This window comes from Amphiprion ocellaris, chromosome 8 (assembly GCF_022539595.1).
Source record: "Amphiprion ocellaris isolate individual 3 ecotype Okinawa chromosome 8, ASM2253959v1, whole genome shotgun sequence".
In the NCBI taxonomy this organism is placed as follows: domain Eukaryota; kingdom Metazoa; phylum Chordata; class Actinopteri; family Pomacentridae; genus Amphiprion; species Amphiprion ocellaris.
The window spans coordinates 6,444,736-6,458,537 of record NC_072773.1 but is presented as its reverse complement, the minus strand read 5'-3'; the positions used below and the strand labels follow the sequence as shown (position 1 = coordinate 6,458,537).

At 37.8% G+C, this 13,802-nt stretch overlaps 1 protein-coding gene across 4 annotated transcripts in view; it reads left to right on the top strand.

Annotated features, from left to right (window-relative positions):
• soga1 (suppressor of glucose, autophagy associated 1) overlaps positions 1–13,802 on the top strand; it is a 160,833-nt gene that overhangs the window by 112,133 nt on the left and 34,898 nt on the right. For 3 of the 4 annotated variants that reach the window (XM_055012699.1, XM_055012697.1, XM_023270756.3), the window contains exons 6-11: positions 1,109–1,276; positions 3,250–3,403; positions 3,979–4,546; positions 6,518–6,812; positions 8,371–8,598; positions 11,817–11,954. In XM_055012699.1, the coding sequence (XP_054868674.1) occupies positions 1,109–1,276; positions 3,250–3,403; positions 3,979–4,546; positions 6,518–6,812; positions 8,371–8,598; positions 11,817–11,954 (1,551 nt within the window). The remainder of the gene's footprint in view (positions 1–1,108; positions 1,277–3,249; positions 3,404–3,978; positions 4,547–6,517; positions 6,813–8,370; positions 8,599–11,816; positions 11,955–13,802) is intronic. The other variant, XM_055012698.1, reaches the window with a different exon arrangement.

Genomic DNA, 13,802 nt, shown 5'->3' with positions numbered 1-13,802 from the left:
AAAAACCGACTGAATTTCTTTGATTATTAATTTTAGAAAAATTTTAAAAACCTTTACTTTTAGTATAACTAAGCTGCAATCCCATATATCATACAAAAGAAAAAAACATGGTTGAATCTCTTTGATTATTTGTTTTGCACAATTTACATGATTGTTTCTGTTTCTGCCTGATAAATGGTGCAACTGTGCAATATTTTGTGTTGTATGATAAACTTTCAATGTCATATATCTTAAAAAATAAACAGCTAAAAATTGAAGTTGCATTTCGATGGTTATTAATTTTACAGAAATTCAAAGTTTAACCAACACTGGGATTAAAAGCTGACTCTACATACCATAGATATTTTACTACTTATATTTTTAATTTGTTTGCGTGATGCCTCGATCCTACACTTCCTGCAGTTCAGCCGAGAAGTCTGAATTTTTTACAGTTTTACAGGTGAGTAACTAATAGCTAATCAGCTTGTTTTTTGTGGGTTTTTTTGACTAGTTACAGGCAAATCTTTTTAACAAAATGTGCAATAAAATGATGAAATGTGCAAATTTTATTCTTGGATTTTCTTATTTTTCCAGATGAAACTAAACTAAAAATCGAAAAGTTGAAATGTTTCAAATTCAATGATCCATCCTGTTTTTAGAGATTCTTGTATATCTGAAAAATATTGTCATTTTGGGGACTGTTTTATTAAAGTAAGTGGCCTTTCAGACTTGTTCTCTGATGAGTTTTAGGGGCCAGACGGTTAACTTGAGAAACTCAATACATTTATTTTTTGCACAAGTTTGATCGAAGAGGAAAATACTTTAATTTCTGGTTAAAAGTGTTTTGTTTTGTTTTATTCCTGGAGGTCTGCATTATTCATAGAGTAACAGGTTTATTACAGTCTCAGTGGTATTCATCTATTTGCTCAGGTAGTCCATCATTTTTCAGTTAATTGATTAATTGTCTGATTCATCTCAGGCTGATTTGCTACTCAGGTGATGTCGTTTCCTTTTGGCCTTTGTGTGATGCGTTTTAAAGGGTCCGCCTTCCTGTGATGCAGCAGTTTTTGTTTTTTGGGGGTTTTTTTTTGCACCGCTGTCGCCTCATCACTCTCTTTTCATTCTGCAGGAAGACAGTTCGGACCTGAAGTGTCAGCTCCACTTTGCCAAAGAGGAATCAGCGCTGATGTGCAAGAAGCTGACCAAGCTGGTGAAGGACAGCGAGGCCATGAAGGAGGAGCTGACCAAGTACCGCTCGCTTTACGGGGACGTCAACGCCTCGCTCACCGTGGAGGAGGTGAGTTTAGCAGATTATCTTTGTCTCTGTCACACACTGATTAATATGACAATATAGAGGTGACTGAACAAGAACATGAGAGATTTAAAATCTCTGAACTCCTAACATTTTGATTTCACTTCATTTAAGCTCTGGTGCATCCAGTTCATGCCGCCACTTTTATCCTTTTAGAGGCCTGAAATTGTGCAAGAGTTGCAGCAAAGCACCAAAACAATGCCCAGTTTCTGCAGAAGGAAAACACAGGTTTTCCTTTGTTTTCTTACCATTTAAATCCTAATTATTCAGTGCTGAGGGCTGTAGAATGGTTCTTCCCTTATAAAAAAACCTCAAAGGCACATATTTTCTCTGGGCATAAAAAGAAAAAGCCTGAGAAAACACTTTTTAAGCCATTTTACTGATGCAGAAAACTAACTTTTAACTAAGCAAAATGCAGTCAATGATTTCTTCTGTTGTTATCAGTTGTTACACTATTGGTTTTACAGTCATTTATGTGATATTTTAGTACTTATAAAGTCAATTCAGTCCCTGATTTTTGTCACTTCACTGTTAATCATATATAAGTTACTTTTGGCTTGGTATTTATCTAAGAAATACAGAATTTTCCTTTTTTTTTTACAGAAATGACTTTGTATAAGCGGTTTATTTTCAGTGAATTTTTTTTAAAATGACAGATGCAGATTTTATTTATTTTGATGAAATATCACAGTTTTAGGATTAGATTTGTTTAATTTTCCAAATGGAACTGCACATCAGACACAGAAAGCTCAAAATCAGACGATTCTTTCTGTTTCTACCTGATAAATTGTACATTTTTAAGATTTTGTGCAGCATGACAAAATTGCATTGCCATAAATCTTACAAAAAGAAAAATGGTAGTTGAATTTGATAGATAATTTATTTTATATAAATTGCTAAAACCTTTTGTCAAGTACCCACAGGTTTAACAAACACTGAGTAAAAGACTGACTGTACATAATACAGATATTTTACTACTTATATTTTAACTTGTTTGCTTTCTTGCCTCTATCTGCTCTGTGTATAAACTGCCTGCAGTTCAGCCAAGAAGTCTAATAATAATAGCAAGAAAGTTGTGTGCCAAAATCATGAACAAAGAAAAGACAACAGTCACATTTATTTCGTTATCGTATGGAAAAAATCAGGAAACGAACTTATTCAGCAGTTTTCATATCATCAGAGGTGGAAAAAAACTACTGTGGCTCTACATACCATAGATATTTTACTACTTATATCTTTGATTTGTTTGCATGTTTTTTTTCTGTCTGCTCTGTGTAAAATAACACTGCCTGCAGTTCAGCCAAAAAGTCTAATAATAATAATAATAATAATAATAATAATAATAATAATAATAATAATAATAATAATAATAATAATAATAATAATAATAATATTAATAATAGCAACAAGTTATATGCCAAAATCTTGAACAAAGAAAAGGCTAAAGTCGAATTTATTTTGTTTTTTATCTTACAAAAAGTGGGGAAAAAAAACCATCAGGAAATACAGCAGTTTTCTATGTGGCCACATGTGGGAAAAAACCTGTAAGGTAAAATATTGTGGCTCTACATACTACAGCTATTGTACCACTTATATTTTGAATTTGCTTACATGTTTTTTTAATTTGCTCTGTGTAAAATAACACTGCCTGCAGTTCAGCCGAGAAGTCTCAGGTGGTTGAGTCACTAATTGGTTGTGGGCTTTTTGTGTATTTTTTGTTTGGTTACTGCAACAATTTTGGGAAATTTTAAAATGAAACGTTTAGAATAAAGCTATTTTTGAATAAATGCTCAGATTTCAAGCTTAGATTTCATTGTATTTTCAGATGTCGTCGCACATAATTAGCGTAAGGAGCGTTTAAAAGTTTAATAATGAGCGTTTAAATGTCATGTTTGAGCTCTGAAACTGTTCCTCCCCTCCTCATACCTGTGTTATTGCCTCCCCCTCACCTCCCCCAGGTTGCTGACTCCCCCCACACCCGGGAGGCAGAAATCCGAGTCCACCTGAAGCTGGTGGAGGAGGAGGCCAACCTGCTGAGTCGGCGTATCGTGGAGCTGGAGGTGGAGAACCGAGGACTCCGAGCCGAGATGGACGACATGAAGGGGCCACAAGGTAGTTTATTATCTCAATCAGTTATTACTGGGATTCATTTGTCAGAGACGTGACGTCTTCTGCAGGTGGAAATGGCCCTAAATCAGCAGGTAGCCTCAGCGAATGGACCATCAGCAAAAAATGAGGTCAACCTTCCTGAAACCCCTGAGTGATTTCAGTCACTTTTATACTTCTGTGGGTTCCTTTTTTACTTTTGCACTGAGGTTGGGATTCCCAGCTCTAAAACTAAGCCCTTCTTTCCTTTTGTTAACATTTATTCAGCAATTGTCTACTATCCTCAATGTATACCTGAAGGTAAATTGAGGTAAATGGTGCATGTCAATGAAAGCAAAGCCTGATCATGAAGTAAATGCATCTTAAAATCCATAGAATCCATACTAGTTTTTAAGAAAGACATTGTGAACAGAAACTTGAAGTTGCTTCCAAACTTCTGGCCTGTAGTTTGTGCGGTTTCTAATTTTTCAGACATGTTTTGGATATTTACTTTACTTTTATTATTTATATATTATCACTTCTCATTTCATACATGCTATTCTCTTTAATTTCATCCTCTTTTGCTGTGTTTTCACCTCCAGACGGTCCTCAGGAGCTGGCCGGTGTGGGCGGTGCTCTGGGGGCGGGGCTTGGCCTGACAGGCGGGGCCATGGTCCTCGGGGGAGGAGCCTCGTCTGAAAACGTCATGGAGCTCCAGAGACACCTGCAGTTCGTGGAGGAGGAGGCGGAGCTGCTGAGGAGGTCCCTGATCGAGATGGAGGAGCAGAACAAGCTGCTGATGAACGAGATCAACCGCTACAAGTCCGAGCTGCCGCCGCCGGCCTCCGCTCTGACCTCCAGCTCGCTGATGTCGCTGACGGACGGGCTGCTGAACGACAGCCCCGTCCACTCCATCCAGGAGGGGGCGGTGCTCATCAGCACCGACACGCCCGCCCCGGAGGAGGAGCTGCGACTGGCCAGGCTCCAGGTCGCAGAGCTGAGCGGGAAGGTGAAGAAGCTGCAGTACGAGAACAGAGTGCTTCTGTCCAACCTGCAGCGCTGCGACCTGGCCTCGTACCACACACCTTCATCCTCCTCCTCATCCTCACTCAGACTGGCTCTGGAGACGGACGCTGAGGCCGGAGACTCAGCAGAGTGCCTCCCAACCAGGTCAGCTTAGACTTCCTTTTCCTTTTACAACTTCTGTGGGCGAAACTGTGGATGTTTCTCTACTGAGGACTCTTCAGTAAAAGTAGATTTTATCGTAAATTAACAATAATTCAATTATAGTTCACAGATGAAAACATGAAGTGAAGCCCAAACTGTTGATTTCGAGTTGAGAGAAGTAAAAGACGTGACTCATCTTCCGAGGTTGTTGCATAAAATGCAATATAAAAAACACACAATTATAAAACCACATTGGAACCAGAGCGGCTTCTTTTTTAAAAATGTGCTTTAAATCTTTCCCTCAACTTCAACTGTTAGAAATATGCCTACAAAAAGAAAAATATCATTGAAATATTTTTTTTCCTTTAGTAATGTTTAGGAAAATGTATATAATTGTAGTGCTAGAAGTTTATTTTTGTTTATTTTGAAAAAATAAGCCTTTCAAGACTTCATCCTCTGAGCTCCCAGCACTTTCAGGGCGTTTTATTTTGCTCCAGTCGTGTTTTGTCTCATTTTTCAATGCAATATAATTTTAATTTCTATGCAAAACAGCAAAAAACATAGCTAGAAGTAAAGAGAACTGTCAAATGTTATAAAAGTTGTATGAATTATTGCTAACAGTTTTATAAATACAAACACAGACATGACTGTTGTTGGTTAATCCCATGAAATCAATACCTGACGTAGTATTTTGCTGATGTCAGTCTAATATTTGCCCTCATTTGATTAATGATACAAGCAAACAGTTGTGGAACAGAGTAGAGTAGAATAGAATAGAATAGAATAGAATAGAATAGAATAGAATAGAATAGAATAGAATAGAATAGAATAGAAATACTTTACTAATCCCTGAGGGGAAATTCAGTTGTTAGAGCAGACACAGTACAGTTCCCACTATCATAAATACAAATAAGTAAGCAACATTATGCAGTAAATAAAAATGAACAATAAGAAAAATAGAAAATACAATACAATAAGTGTAAGTATAAATGTCCTGCGTGAATTAATATTATGGAAAATAATAAGTATGAAAGTCACAATAAAGCCTGCAAAGTGTTGTTTTTTTAAATTATTATTTAAAAATGTTTTTTATTAAAGAAATTACTTTATATTTATATTTGGAGAAACATTTTTGACACTTCAGATCTTTGTTCTACTTGGATGAAACTATCAACATATTAGCTAGTTTTTGGGATACAACTCGTCATAAATAACATTTTCCTTTTTCTTTTGTGCAACCAAATATTTCGGATTAAAAAGTATTCTCTCTGTTGTATTATTGTGACCTGCAGCTACATATGGTTCAGAAAATATCACTAGTTGACTAAATGTGAGCTCAAAGGTGGGACTTTTCCTGACGGCGTTGCTTTTATACAATATATATAGAGATATATTTCAAGATTATTTTATCTGCTTGTCCAGTATTGCCGATTCTGAATTAATTAATTAAATTTCAGGCTTTTGTCTTAAATACTTCCTGGTATACTGTGGTTTAAACAGCCTTAAATTTCAATGTGCAAAAAAACAAGCTTTTTTTTTAATCTCAGGAATTTTTTGATAAATAATACTAAAATTTCACAGTTACCGTTTTAAATAATCAGAGTTTATGATTAATAAGGTGGTCGAGCAGAAGGACCTTTTATGTTTGGAGATGGAATAAACCTCCAGAAAAGAACCTGAAGCGTTGATGTGAAAGAGATGAATGTCTGACCTGAGTTTCACAACAATTTAATAGTTTAGATATTTAAATTAAGTTGTGACTGTGAAAGATTTTAAGGCTTCTATCTGCATTTTATATCTCAACTCGGTAATACAGACTTGAGAAACAGTAATCACTCAGTGATCCTTTGCAAGTGGAGTTTTACACACATTTGTAGTTTTCAGAGCATTTTCAGGTCAATGTCCAAACCTCGTCTATTAAAGCCATCGTGGATGATAGTTTTAAAAGAAAAGTTCTGTGTGTTTTTGTGTCAGTCCGCCTCACCGTAAAGAGCCGGTCGGAGGCGAGAACGACAGCCTCGAGATGAAGGACCAAAGAAGGAAGGTGGAGGACAACGCTGACGCTTTGCTTCCCGGCCGCCTGGGGCAGAAGGACCATGATGCCTTGCTGGCCATGAGGGACCAGGCTCGCTTGGTTTCCACGGCGATACAGCTCCTGACCTCCCCCGAGTCCAACTGCCTCTCGTCCTCGCCCTCCATCTATCACAAGGTGTGCAGCAATGAGGCGGCAGAACCGTGTGACCTGGAGAAGCCTCAGCCTCACGGACAGGTAACGACCTCTGATTGGTCCGTTTTCTGCCAGGTCAGACCTTCACTTTTACAAACTTAAAGAATATTTAGCGCCTTTTAAGCCTTAAATCTGCATAAATACGTATAAAAACTTTGTGTGTGAGGTTCCTGTGGCCTAACAAGTTTACTAGAAAGTGTTAGTAATAGGAATTTATTCTTCGCATGATAATGAATATGCAAATATGTGTTGCACTATATATACGGTCATGGAAAAAATTGTTAGACTACGCTTGTTTCCTTCAATTTCTTGTTCATTTCAATGCCTGGTACCACTAAAGGTATATTACCTGAAGAATACAATGAACACGACTAAAAATACAGCTGATTCCATAATACATTATGTCCTATTTGACATGCTTAAGCTTATTCTCAGAATATATAAGAGGACATTTCATGTCATAAGCAGCACTGCACATGCAAAGGCCTAGAGTGGTTTCCTGCTGACATTCAAGCTGTAGCACAACTCAGAAGCTGTCAGCTCTCATATACCACCTAAAACTAAAGAATTATGTGAAGCCAGAAAGGCAGCCATCTTGGCACTGCTGGAAATTGGTCTGAGTGAGAGACAGGTAGCGAAAAAACTGAAGATCTCCAAGACAGCCATTCAGTACACCAAGGAAAAACAAGCCCAACATGGTTCTACCAAACTGCTAGCTGGTCTCGGCAGGAAACATCTTTCTACCCACCAGATGACGTCACTCATCCATTCCTGTGTCAGGAATCGTCCTCAGACCTCCAGGGACCTTAAAAATGAGTGGGCACTGTGGAGAAATGTGACTTGTTCGGCAAGGACAGTTGGAAAGCGACTACTTGAAGCTGATCTGAAGTCCTACAGGGCAGGAAGAAGCCCTTCATCAAGGAAAGGCAGAGGAAAGCTGGTTACTCTTTGCTGGGATCACAAGGATTGGACTGTTGATGATTGGACTAAGGTTCTCTTCAGGGATGAATCCAGGTTTCACTTGATGTCCACTCCAGCCAACTTACTGGTTAGGTTAGGAGGAAGCCTGGAGAAGCTACAAACCAGACTGTCTGCCCCTACAGTAAAACATGGGGGTGGATCAGTGACCATCTGGGGTAGTTTCAGTCTGGGTGAAACAGGGTCAATGAACCAGGTCATGTTTGGGGCTACTCTCTGAAAACAGTCTTCTTCCATCATCTGGAAAACTCTTTCCTGCCTCCAATGACTGGATTTTCCACCAAGACAATACCTCTTGCCACACGGCAAAGTCAGTTGTAATAATCAGCCTACTGAATGAGCTCTTATTATATTTTATTCCTGACAGCAGGATTTGGGTGATTTTCAAGAGGTTATGTTTTCAAATGATTTGTTTTGTGTGACTATCTGTCCAAAATGCTTCATTTAACAGCAGCAACTGATCTTATTTATCCATCTAGAAGTAGAAACTACAAGAGGAAGAAACATCTCGGCCTCAGTGACGGATGTTTTGTCAGCAGCAGCTCTGCAGCTTGTAATTTATCAGCTGCAGCTTCACGCTGCGTGACTTTTGGATAAATCCTATTATTTCTGCTCCTTCCAGATCTCAGAGCTGTCGGATCTGTCGGACCGTCCTCTGGTTGGCGCTCTGACCAGCAGGCTTCAGGCTCTGCACACCCAGCTGCAGGCCTTCGTCGAGCAGGTAGACGGCCTGAATAAACCTCCGGCAGCAGGGAGGGAAGCTCAGGTTGAGCCTCCTGCTTCAGCCTGCACCTCCATCAGCTGCTCCGAGGACGCGAGTCCAGACGAGCAAAGCAGGGCGGCGGAGAAGGTAAAAGAAAACAACAATCACACTCCTTTTCACTCCTCGTCACTCCCTCTCTTTCATTTAGTCTCTTTTTTTAACGCTTTTGCAATTGTTAGGTTTTTCTTTCCTGCTGTCACGAGTTTATTTCTCTGTTGTTTACAGTTTTGTTTCCGTTATTTTGGCCGACCAACACTCCTGAACCCATTTCAACATGCAGTGAGGAAGGAATTTGCACAGCTGGCACAAATCTGACGAAACACACAAAAAAATACCCAAAAACATCCTTTTATTTGTCTTGTTATTATTCCAGTTTAATCTGAAATGCTTCCTATCTGCACCTGTTTGAAAACAGCACAACCATGACTAGGAGAGAGAAATGTGCAATAAATAAGACAAAGTTATAATGCCATGAATCTGCAAAAAGAAAAAAATGAAAGTACTTGTTTTACTATTGTAAATTTTACAATCATTTAAAAAATGGAATTAGCATTTAATTTATTTTTCAAAAACTGGAAAATCCGGGAATCAACTTGTACAACGTTTTTCCAAGAGCCCAGATATTTTACCAAAACTGAAAAAAATAATTGGTGGCTCTATCTACTATAGATATTTAACTGTTAACATTTTTAATTTAACAAAAGTTATTTTTTTTTGATTGTTTATTTTAGAAAATTTTAAAGAAAAAATGGAAAAACCTTTTTTCAAGAGCACATATGTGTTACCAGTCCTGGAAAAAATAAAATAATGGCTCTATATACCATAGATATTTATGTATTTACACTAGAAGGAGAGAGAAATGTGGAATAAGGCAAAGTTATAATGCCATAAATCTTCAAAAAGAAAAAATGAAAGTTGAATTTTTTATTATTATTATTATTATTATTATTATTATTTATTTCACAGAAATTGAAAAAAAAAAATGGAATTAGCATTTAAAACATTTTTTCAAGTACCCCCATGTGTACCACTACTGGGGAAAAGCTGCACACACAACACATTTTTAATATAGAATTTAATTTCTTTCTATACTTATCCCAGGAAGAATCTGGGTTGCCAATTAAATAAGAATGTGAGGGATAAACTGATCAATATTTGTGCAATGCTTCTGTCACTAAAATAGGAAATGCATTTTTACATAGATTTTTTTTCCCAAAGTTAGTTTTGCAACATTGAATACAATATTTTTAAAATATTTTTCCCCTATGGATGATGTTCTATCTGCTCAGTGTAAACACAACCTGCAGTTCAGCCAAAAAAATCCAGAATTTTTGTCACTTGACTTTTTACCACAGCTGAGTCACTAATAGTTTCCTGGTTGCAACATAGAGAGCAGAACTTTTTAATCTTTACAGAATCTGGTTACTGCAAACAGTGTGTTTTTGGCAAATATGTAAATGAGAAATGAAGGATAAAATTCCACAGGATTCCAATCCTGTTTGTGAAGGACAGAAATACATATAAATGTGAAAATATGAGATAAAATCCTGCCAGATTTGAGCCACTGGTGTATACCTTCCCCACATTTCCACATCCTCTGCATGCTGTTTAACTGCCTCCTAACCTGTGTTCAGATGCTGCTTTGAGGCCTCAAATGGAGCCTGTTTGTTGCATGAACACAAAGTTCCATTTATTTATATGTACCAATTCCACACCTTACCTTCATATTTATTTACAGAACTGAGTTTGGCATTAGAAATAAATCTCGACAGTTAAATGGTGGAAAAATAAATTAATACATATTGAATATTTTGCATAAAAACTACAGAAAATAGGGCTCACAGTGAAATATGTTTGTGTTGTCTATGTATTTTAGCTGCTCTTCAGTTATTCCAGTTTTTTTTTGTAGCAGGTTCTGCCAATAAAATACAAAATCTAACGTTGAGCGATACAATCATTTGTGAATATAAGACTCAGAGAGTTGTCCAAACAGGTTTGCTTCAGAGGCAGATGAGACAGAACGTCTCTAAACAGATTTCCAATCACACTTCATGAATCACATTTTCCATTTGAAAAGCTCCACTGGGAAATTCTTGGGTGACTGTCGGTGACTTATGATGCACTTCAACTATATGATGGAAAAACTCAATATAAGAACCAAAATATTATAACAGCACATTCAAATCAGCAGACTGGCTTTTTTAGAAATCTTTTTCTCGCTTTCAACCGTTGGAAATACCTTTAAAAAATGGAATCTGATGAGATTAATTTCTTTCTTTACTAGTGTTTGGGGGGGAAATTAATTCTGTTAATTGCATTTTGTATTTGTTTGTTTACAAAATGAGCGTTTCAGACTTAACCCTCTGAATTCCCAGCAGTTTGTGGACATTTTTTTAATGCTTTTTTTGGTGTAATTTTGCAGATTTTTAAAAGACAACGTAACATTCAAAGGGTTTTCGGGGGTTCAGAGGGTTTTAATAACAGATTTACTGCCTTTACGACAAGAGGAATATCTCAAAACACCTGTTTTCTATTCTGATCTGATCTGTCGACTTTGGAGCAAGTTGTGATGAAATGGACATAATTTGAAGTGGTGCTGTTAAACTACAATATTAAGACTCCATTAGAGGCCAATTCTGAGTCCCAACACCTCCTGCTCTCTCCTTCCCTTCATCCCTTCCTCCTCTGCACGGGCACCATAACCAATCGATTTCTGCACTCCACTTCCTTCCTCCTCCTCTCCCATCCGTTCACACCTCACATCCTTTGCTGCCACTCTTCCTCCTTCGTGTCACCTGTTTCTCCCTCCTCTTCCTCACCGTGTTGCTCCATTTCTCTCTGACCTTTCATCCTAACTGCCTTACTCCTTCTTTTCCCCCTTTCCATTCGTCTTTTTCTTCCCTCCTCTACCTGCCGTTGCTGTTTTTCCCTCCTTCTCTCCATCCTCTGCACTTCTTCTACATCCTCCCCCTCCACCATCAGCCGTTCATTCTACCCTCCATCCTCCTTTTCTTTCTTTTCTCCACCCTGTCGTTTTCCTCTCTGACCAAGCTCTTCTTCCTCTACATCCTCTTCTTTGTCTTGTGAGGTCTATAAATCATTATTTATTATTTTTTATTGATGTCGGACGGACGCCATTTTGGTTGTTTTTTCTTATTCTTGTCCTGTTTTCTATCATTTCCTTCCATTTTTGTCCCACAACCTCTCCCCCACATCTCTCTCCTCTATGATTCTCTCTTTTTTTTTATTTTTTTGTTGTGTGTTTGATTTTTTTTCCTCATTAACTTGCCCATGCATGCATGCAGCAGCCTGATTATAGGGACCAATCAGAGGCAGAGGTGAAAGATGAAATCCAGCTGAACAGCCAATCAGACGGCAGCGAGACGCAAAAGCAGGAAATCGACCGAGCGGAACAGGAAGAGAAGGAGACGGATGATGCAGCGGTGAGTGGCATGAAAAGCACAATCAGTAACGTCGTGACACAAACACAAACAGACCTGCAGGAGATGAAACTTAAGCCTGGATCCGTCTCACAGGTGACAGCAAACGCAATTTCTCAGCTGATTTCAGCCACAAGCCAAAGTTTTAATATCAAATTTCTCACCCAGCTCTTGTAAACACAGACAGAGAACAGGTAAATGTCTGGCTCGTCTAAAAACACCTTCAAGGAACAGAGAGAAAAGTCCACTATGCTTCCTTTAGAGCCTGAACAGTCGACATTAGAAGGACTGAAACTGATATTTTGCAGGATTAATTGAGTGAATGCATGTGTAAGGGGTCACAAAACTGAAGTTACAGATCAAAAGCAATGAGTTAGGCAACAATGATCAGTTATTTAAGGTGTGACTAACAATGGGGCAGAATTCCTTTCATATGTATTTAATAAATTAATCAATAAATGGACTGAAGAACAGCTTTTTCCAGTGCTGTGGAAATCTAATGGTGTTGCAATACATGCATTTCTACACTGCTGCTAGAACTCCAGTGCTCCTGCTATTTATCCATATTAACGATTTGCTCCCACATTTTCCCATTGATGCTGCTGCTCTTAACTTTTTTATGCTTTTTTTTTTTTTTTAGATGTCTTATCATCTATTGTGTGTCTTTTTAAATGTTTTTAGATGTTAGTCGAGTGGAAAGTCAAACAATGATGATACAGATTCATTCTTTCATTCATTTATGGCAGCAGGTTTATTGTTAACAATCAGTAACAGTGGATTTTTTTTAACATCTGATTGCTGTGGCGACTAGTGACTTTTACCTTTAAGTGTTAACACTGAGTCTAATTACAGCCTTGAAAATAGGCCTGTAATCTACCTACAGGTGACAAATTAAAGAAAAAAACCCACAAAAGTGTCCAAGGAAGGCGTTGTGCCAATGGAACAGATCCAATCCAATCCTTGGTATTGATTCTCCAAGTCTCTGGAACTCTACTGGAGTCGATCAACACCATTATTCCAAATACTCATATTCCTATTGTCTCATTTGGTGCTTTGACCGTGGCAGAATGATGTACACAATCTCCCATTGGTGTTCAGCTGGCTTGAAATCTGGTGACAGCATATTATTCACATTATTTTCATCAAACCACACCATGACTTCTTCCTTTAACACTCATATTAGTTCGGGGCCACATGCAGCCCAATTTGATGTTAAGTGACCAGTAGAATCACAACATAATAAGTGATAAATGACTAATTTTTCTCTTTGTTTTAGTGCAAAAAAGTACAATTCTAAAAATGTTCACTTTTAATTAACTATCTTTTTACAAAACACAATGAAAAACCTGAAATTTCTTAAGAAAAATAAGTGAAATTTCAACAATATTAAGCCTCCGTTTATCATTTACACATTACAACTTTCAGATCACAGTGTATCTGGAACTGAGCGGTACAGCATTTTACTTTATGATCAAAACAATTTGTCTAGAGATTATCTTTAATTGACATTCATTTCCACAACTGTGTAGTAATCCTGACCAGCTGAACTGCTGCACCGACAAACCGAACTATTAAGGAAGAAGGTTAAGTTGTCCCCTTGCCTTAAAAATTTCTACATAGAAATACATAAAAGTTGTGGTAAGGCATTGGAGAAATTAAAAAAGCAGCTACTTTCATTGAAAGATTGCAGTTAATGTCGTCTCCATAATTTTTACACTGTACAAAGGTGTCTGTATGTTCGATGCTCCTGCTTCGAGGTGACGACTGGATCCAAACCATGCCAGCAAAATGGCGGCAAAAACATAACGGAGGCCTCACTGTAGTGTTCAGGGTTTAGGTTTTTCCTTTAAT